Raw genomic sequence first — 8,563 nt, forward strand, 5'->3', positions numbered from 1 at the left:
TGTGGAAAAACCTTGCCACAGCTGAAGAAGATTCTCCCGTTTGCAGTCGGCCGATGGCGTTGTTGCGTTTGGCTTCCGTCAGTCGTGGAATTTTTTCGCTGTTCACTTCCTATAAGATTGTGAAGGCATGGACATGAAAACCCAACGTCATTATAGCCCTACAAGTGACGTTGCACGTGCACGTTATGTTGGTGTGTTTCGGCACCAGGCTCTCACGTGGTTGTGTTTTTGCGATATTTCCATCATTTTACCAAATTTCCTAATCATTTCCACAAATCAATCCCAGTCCATGTAGAAATGATCAATTCATTTTTGGCATTAATTTTATATGGATTTCGGAAACACTGTCACATTACGATTTTACTAATTTTGCGTTTCTTTTTTTGCAGAGTATATCAATGTTTCCCTTCTTCAGGAATCTTTTCAGAAAACATTGTCTCAGTCCATGTCTGTGCAACGTGTGATGTTAGCGAACCATTTCATCAGTCGTCATTGATATGTGTAAAAGACGAAATAATTCGTTATGCTTTATTCAGTAATTCAAATGCGGGTAACGAAATATTTATACACTTCCATAAACATGTAGAATGTCAGTTTCCCTTCCTCCATAGCACACGCTGTGTAACCCCGATGTAATGTACATAATGTACAAACTTCATATACACTCTCACCTTACAGGTACCCAACCGCTTCACATTTCATGTCCACAACATGAAACTATAACGCATGAATAAAACTAAAATGCGAATTTCAAATTCCCTTTTCATGCCCCAGTGAGTTTATTTACAAGCGTAGGATACATGGATGATGAGCTTTGAACTGTAAATCTCGTCTAGTGAAACACACAAGTACTACAAATTCAAGAATTTATTTGAGTAAAGTGAGGACAGATGACGCACAAATGAAAGTTAGTAATAGTAATCACTGGAACCGTAGTAGTATCCTCCTCCGTTTCCTCCTTTTCCATTTCCACCGTTTCCGCCATTTCCACCGTTTCCACCGTTTCCTCCACCGTTTCCACCGTTTCCTCCACCGTTTCCACCGTTTCCACCACCGCCGCTTGAACTTCCGAAAGCTTGGGCGAAAGCACTGGCAGCAGCATTGGCTGAGGCCCCAAAACTACCAAATCCACCATCACTACCACCAGAGCCGAAACCGGAACCACTTGCACTTGCTCCGGCGGAGGCACTCGCGCTTGCGGCGGCAGAGGCAGCAGCTCTGGCAGCAGCTGCAGCAGCAACCTGGACACGAGCGTAGGCGGAAGCACGGGCCTCAGCAGCGGCAGAAGCACTAGCTCTAGCTGATGCAGACGCTGATGCACTGACCCTGGCACGAGCACTGGCGACAGCCTGTGCGCGAGCTCTGGCAACTGCTCTTCCGGCAGCTGAAACTGAAGCCCTTGCCCTGGCGGTGGCAGAAGCGAAAGCACTTCCACTTGACCTAACTCCAGCAATGGAGGCTCTTGCAGCAGCACGTGCTCTTGCAACAGCTCTAGCGTAAGATCTTGATCTGCCCTCAGCTGAACGCACTGCTGAAACAGAAGCCTCAGCACTAGCTTGAGCACTGGCGAAAGCCCTCCGAGCTGATCGAACCACGGCCTCGGCGCGTGCACGTGCCCTGGCAATGATGGAAGATCCACGAGCATTAACAGAAGCCGCAGCACTAGCAGTGGCACTAGCAAGAGCAGATCCATCAACGCTTCCTCCATTTGCAGAGGCCTGAGCCGTGGCCTCGGCATAAGCGCTGGCTTGATCGTAAGCATCCTGAGCCGATTGTAGTTCGGCAGTGGCTGTCGCAAGTGCTTGGGCCTGAGCGCTGGCACTGGCACCTCCAAATCCACCATTTCCTCCAGAGCCTCCATTCCCAAAGCCTCCTGCATTAGCATTGGCGCTGGCACTTGCACTGGCGCTGGCATCCACTAGAGATGAGAGCCGTCCTACGAGGTTATTATAACTGTTTGCCCGAGCACTAGCAGAGGCAGAAGCTGAGGCCCTGGCGCTGCCGGATCCACCACCTCCTCCACCGTTTCCACCATTTCCACCGTTTCCGCCGTTTCCACCCTTTCCGCCGCCATTACCGCGACCCCAGCCATAGCCTAAAATACATTCAAAAAGTAGTTCAGTTTTATGTTTGTATTGGCATAGAGGTCAGGATATTATTCACAAAGGTGCGTAGCTTTGGGATGTGTAATATAACTTCACATTGGATGGATTAATTTTACTTTGTATTTCCAGTGTCGACATTGAACTTTGTAGATGAGCAGGGGGCTAGCTGCTCTTGAGAGAAGGTTTCTTAGGAGTGGAAGTACCGTTCCCTGTCCATATGGTGCCAAACAATTATTATTCAATCCACATCCATGTCCTCTAAACCCTCCCACTCCTCCCCTCCACACATCCCCATTCTCATCCACACGCACACATGTCATTATCATCATCATCATCATCATCATCATCATCATCATATCATCAAACTGTAAAAGTCCCCAACCAACGGTCCTCCCCAATCCATCTTTCTTACCGTAATAGTCTGCACCCACGCTGAAAGCGAGGCAGAGAACCAACAGTGGGACCCTCAACATTGTGGCTGAAATGAAAGGTAAACTTCTGTAAAATAGGGACATTTGTCATGAATACACGGCATGAAAAGAAATGTTTCAAACGTACAGATAACCTTTTGAAAAATCTAAGGATTCTCAAAGAAGAAATACGCTCCACAGTTTGGTGCGAATGTAAGGTTTATACGTGAAACTGAGGCATTGTACCTATGTAATTTAAGTAATCCTTAACTACTAGCCTGATACACACCACACACGCGGTGATTTGGGAGACAAGTCAGTGCTAGGTGAATTAACTGAATCGAATTTGCCGAGACATGTTTAACGAGAATTATATTCCTCAGTTTCTTGAACATGTTTATTTCTTACACGAGTTGGACTGAACCAAATTCGTCCTCAAATATTTCAAACGTGAACACGTTCTTCATATTTCACGTTTAATTCAACATTATCGTTTTGTGTGAATCATAATTCCTCTTGGGTAATCATGTCAGCGGGAATGATCGACATTACATTGCCTGACATCTGTAATCTAGGTACGGATACCAGTCCTTCACTCGTATGGACAATAAACACACATTTAATTGGGCGATTGTTTTTAATATACCTGTACTCACATTGGTATAATTTGACTAGAGACGTTATCATTAACATATTCTATTCTTAAAAGGGCTGTCTGTGTTATGTCAATGAATATATGAGGTTCATTGATGTACCCCTTCAGCAGATTGTTTACACCGTTTTAGTTGGTTTTAGGGAGCTTTCATGAATATTTTATATGCTGTGGGTAGTCTCAGACAAAACTGTTCTCTTTGATGTGGGACCTAAACGTATTTTTCTTATTTCAAAATATCGATACAAAGAAAATTTGTTCCAAACATATTTTTTTATTTGGAATGAAACAAGGAAGAGCATTTTGTCATCAATTTCCAAAGATTGATATTTATCGATTACTTGCTTCAGATCGTAGTTCCAGTCCCTAACGCGTTACACACACACACACACACACACACGCACGCACGCACACACGCACACACGCACGCACGCACACACGCACATACATACACACACACACACACACGCACGCACACACACACACACACATACGCACATACACACACGCTGATATTGTCAGACAGGGGTACGTACATGTAGGTAACGGCGTAAGGTAAACAAATGTACATTGTTTAAGTGATGGAATTCATTGTTAATACATAAGACTGAAACAAACATAACCAATTAAAACGAAGATTTCACATTTTTCCTCCGGACCAAGATGAGGCAGATCTAAAGACGTGCACGTGGCTATATACGTGAAATAACCTTATTTCGCCTCTCCTCACCTTACTGATGGACCGCTGTCTAGACGGATAACTGACCACCGTCTAGACGCATAACCGACCACCGTCTAGAACGGATAACCGACCACCGTCTAGACGGATAACCGACCACCGTCTAGATAGGATAACTAAACACCGTCTAGATAGGATAATTGACCACTGTCTAGATTGATAATTGACCACTGTCTTGATTGATAATTGACCACCGTCTAGATAGGATAATTGACCACTGTCTTGATTGATAATTGACCACCGTCTAGATTGATAATTGACCACTTTCTAGATTGATAATTGACCACTGTCTAGATTGATAATTGCGATGTGTGTTACATTGTGTCCAGATAAGAATTTCAACACGTCCAACTGACACCTACCTGGTAGTGAATCCTCCCTCGTAGCTACTGGCTGTTGTGGTGCCTCCTGCACCGTCACTTATATACCCCCAGGTAGCGCGGCGGCAACGGGACGTTGATCCTGGGTTCGCGTCCACCCGAATCACGTGACATCTCACACTGACATCTTCCGACGGTTGCGGTGTGGTCCCAGCGACACGCTGACAGGACAGAAGTGCCACGTGTGACACAAGGCAAAACGAAGCGTTTGACATTTTTATGTCTTTGTTGCCATCTGAACATGCCTCTTAAGGAATATGCTTAAAACAATTCAAAACGTTGAAAAAATAATTAAATCAGACAATATTGTCATATTTGGAATCGTTGTGACGACTTGTGATATTTGTGTCAAAACTGTGATAAGAAGATGAGATATACTGTTTTCGGATGGGACAACTAGATGTATATGTTAAGGAAACTGATACATACTCAGGGATATACTGCACGCAGTTGTGTCACTTTCATAACGTATGCAGATTTCCTACCAGGTGGCAATGGATAGAGAGAGTACTATTCCTCGTTAGTTATATATCAGAAGCGTTTACAAGAACAACGTTCATGTCAAGAAGACGCTTTCTTCATTAACACAATAGTACAGCTTTAAGGGCCTTCTATGCAACTCCAAATCAAAGCTATTTTCTCCCAATTCACCCACTACCGGTGAAAACACATCAATGAGCGTGTCCCTGGGATAATGGGGTGAGGAACGCATTGTCTGAAGTAAATCGAGGGACGAAACTACCGTTATCATTGAGGAAAGTAGGGCACGTTTCACCAAAAGGAAAACCTCACACGGGAGCTGCCATCGGTATTGATCACCGGAATGGGTTTATGGTACCAGATCACCCGGATATTGGTAATAGTACTTGTCCCGAACCATCCTTGGCCCGGAGATGATGGATTGACATGTGTCCTCATCATCACCTCTCAGCTAGTCACACCGAAGCTTAGAACTAAACTTGGCTGTTGTTTTTATTCTAGGTCGAGGCAAATGTATATTATGTTGTATATTCACGCCATATGCGCTTGTCCTCAAATATATAACTAGTCAGAAAGGTAAGATTTATTTTGATTTTATTCCAGAATTTTATTTTGATATGTAGAAACAGACTGCTGCATATAATGTACAGACTTGTGGTTTTAACATTCTAGGGTATTGTTTAAGTAGCAACCCATGCTTGCCGCAAAAGACGACTACGCTTGTCGTAAGATGCGACTAACGGGGTCGGGTGATTAGACTCGCTGACTTGGTTGATGCATGTCATCGTATTCCATTTCCGTGGTTCGATGCTCATGATGTCAATCAATGGATTGTCTGGTCCAGACTCGATTATTTACAGACCGCTGTCATATAGCTGGAATATTGCTGAGTGCGGCGTTAAACAACAAACAAACAAACAAAACCATGAAAGGATTGGACACAGGAAAAAGAAAGAAAGAACGAATTTATTTTTTAAATTGAGGACAGTTTTGAATACAGAGTTTTATAGATGTGATTGTTGGAATTTGGGAAGAAAAGGATAATGAGTAATGAGCCCACTGTCATGTACACACCAGTTATACTTTTGAAGAATTAGGTACAATTATCAGAGTATTATTTTGTGAATATCTAACTCGATTTATAGGAAGGAGAAACTTGCTCCTCTGAGCTAGCCCAGGGGATAAAGGTGAGGTGAGGTGCCATAGGGTTTAACGTCGCATCCAACATTATTTCGTTTATATAACGACATCGATGCACCTCTGTGTGTGTGCGTGTGTGTGTGGCTGCTCGTACTAGTGCTAGCCAACTGAGATACCATGCAGCAGTTTTAACATGAATACCCTATTCAGACACAGCATACTGACCCCGAGCCGACCAGTCGTTGTTTTAGCCCCCAGGCAGGGTAACAACAAGCACCATCTTTTAACGCCTTTTGGTATGACGCTGCCGGAGTTTGAACCCCGGACCTTCCGCTCTCCGGGCGGACGCTCTACCACTAGAACACGGAGGCAGTCCCAGGGGGTATAGCGTTGGCTCGTAACACAGGAGACCCAGTTTCCGTTTCCCTATGCAACAATGTGTGACCCCCATGCTTGGTGTCACAAGTGATATGACCGCATTATTTAATTGTATAGCAACGTAAAACCACACTCGCTCATTAAATGGAAAATGGAATTCATTGATAGGTCATTAACTCGAACTGTATAACAGGCTGTTACGTTGATGTACATCCCGAAATACTCCTTATTGTATACGATGTGTACTCCGGATGTGTCGAACTACGGATAACTCGATATGTGGATATGTTTCTCGGCAGAAACCAAAGGATAAACACGGTATCTTTTAGTGATGTTTGTGGATAAATATGCACATATGAAAAGTCAGGTAGGTACTACTTTCAATGTGTACAAACATGGCGTCGCCCTTGTCCATCGGTGGCCGAGTTGGAATTTTTGATTATCGGGGATGTCGACACATTACTGGGATAATTGACATCATTTTCAAAGTTAAAGACACAAAAAGACGGCGCCGAATAGGCGCGTAGCTGAAACCCTTTACCAGTGTAAGCAAACATATAAACGGCCATGCAATTTAGTGAGGAAGCCAGCGGTATCAGTTGCCTTTATCCGTACTCCCTCTGTTGGGGCCGCTTCCCGAATTAAAACAGTTAGATTTTTACCTTGTTTGATTTTGTCATATTTGACTGCATAATCATTAACGTTAAACCAGGTCAGACAGACTCAAAACAAACTTGGCGTGTTATAGACTAGAGTAGCTTCCCTTTGATAAAGGGCGGTTTAGCGGATGGATCGCTAGAGTCGATCACTGTGTCGATATGTGCAGGCAAATGTCGTTTTGCCTACATGACATTTACGACACTGTCAACAAAAGAAGTATCGGTTGGAACTACAATGACCATTGTTTTAGTGTCTGACTGACTTAATCACTGATCCTGTGACTGAATATATCAATGTGCACATTCCAGGAAAACTTGCAATGTTTACGTATTGTTTCTCAGAGATGAGAATGCAAATTCGACGATAGAATTTCATGATCTCACAATTATAACCATAACAACATATTAGGAGTTTTCCTCCATTATTGAGGTTTTAGTTCTCGTAAGTATGTACAGTCTCACAATTATCACCATGACAACATAACGGGAGTTTTCCTGGTGTTAAGGACGTTTTAGTTCTGGTAATCATGTTCAATCTTACAATTATCACCATCACTACATATCGGTACTTTTCCTCGCGATCCGTTTAGTTGTATATATGTTATGGAATGTGACTGTATGATATAGATACATATGTCACACTTACTTGACTGATTTATAATGTATAGTATTAACCACTTTGTCTATAATTAGTGCAAAAGCATGGGGTTTCAGGGTTATAATTGGAATCCAGCAACCTAGGCTTGTTGGATCGGATGGTCAGGCTTGGTGGCTTTGGTTGATAGCGTGTCATCGCTCCCCGACGGTGATGATCGTTGCTTATTATATCAATTACTGGATTGCCTGGTCCAGACTCGATTAGTTACAGGCCGTAGTATATCTGGAATTTTGAGGAGTGCGGCATTTAATTATAAACACACACTATTTAATCTATTCAAAATAAAGCAAAAAATAAATGAACCCCAAAGAAATTGGTATAGAAATGCTTTTATGTGTATATTTAGAACGAGATTGTACAAAAACTATAAAAAAGGCAGATCTTGCTGCGTGGGGGGGGGGGGGGGGGGGGGGGGGGTTGAAAATGTGTGGGGAATAATTTTCGAATTTAAAAAAAAATATTATTTGTAGCTGATCAAGCATCAATTAAATGCTATAAAACCTTCCCAAAATATGTACTTGAAATTAACAATGAATTATCTAAAGAAAACAACTTCACAAACATAATTTAACAATGGGTTTGAACTTTGATTTGAGGCATGTCTGTTCAAGAGAATGCCAATGAGAGTTACTCCCCTTAGTTTTCATTGCCATGAGGTAGTACTAACATGGAAAGAAAGTGTTGTCTCTATGATGAACCTCTTTCAGGCGAGAATACAGTCGCCCTGACCGATAAAGGGTGTAAGGGTCTGTTGAAAGCTGCAACTGAACCAGGTGATAATGACTTAATTTTCAGTTGTGGACAAGAGATTTACGCATCATGTCGTCGCTCATATGTAGATCTTAAAGAATTGCTAGGAAGAGAAAATCAAATTTATGAAAATGTACCAGATCGCTGTACATTTCGGTCCCATGGATATGTATTTAAATTCAATGAAGACTGTCTGTTCTGTGGGAAACCTA

The 8,563-nt window shown here is 42.8% G+C and overlaps 1 protein-coding gene across 1 annotated transcript; it reads right to left on the reverse strand.

The window, feature by feature from the left end:
* Window positions 1–852: 852 nt before the first annotated feature.
* Window positions 853–4,314, reverse strand: LOC124121762 (glycine, alanine and asparagine-rich protein-like). Its single transcript, XM_046484819.2, has 3 exons — window positions 4,269–4,314; window positions 2,518–2,583; window positions 853–2,095 (listed from the first exon to the last, which is right to left on the reverse strand). The coding sequence occupies exons 2-3, from the start codon at window positions 2,576–2,578 to the stop codon at window positions 909–911; spliced, it is 1,248 nt and encodes a 415-aa protein (XP_046340775.2). The 5' UTR covers window positions 2,579–2,583; window positions 4,269–4,314; the 3' UTR covers window positions 853–908.
* Window positions 4,315–8,563: the final 4,249 nt, after the last annotated feature.

The sequence above is a fragment of the Haliotis rufescens genome, unplaced genomic scaffold (genome assembly GCF_023055435.1).
Source record: "Haliotis rufescens isolate VD_foot unplaced genomic scaffold, xgHalRufe1.0.p SCAF_27, whole genome shotgun sequence".
In the NCBI taxonomy this organism is placed as follows: Eukaryota; Metazoa; Mollusca; class Gastropoda; order Lepetellida; family Haliotidae; genus Haliotis; species Haliotis rufescens.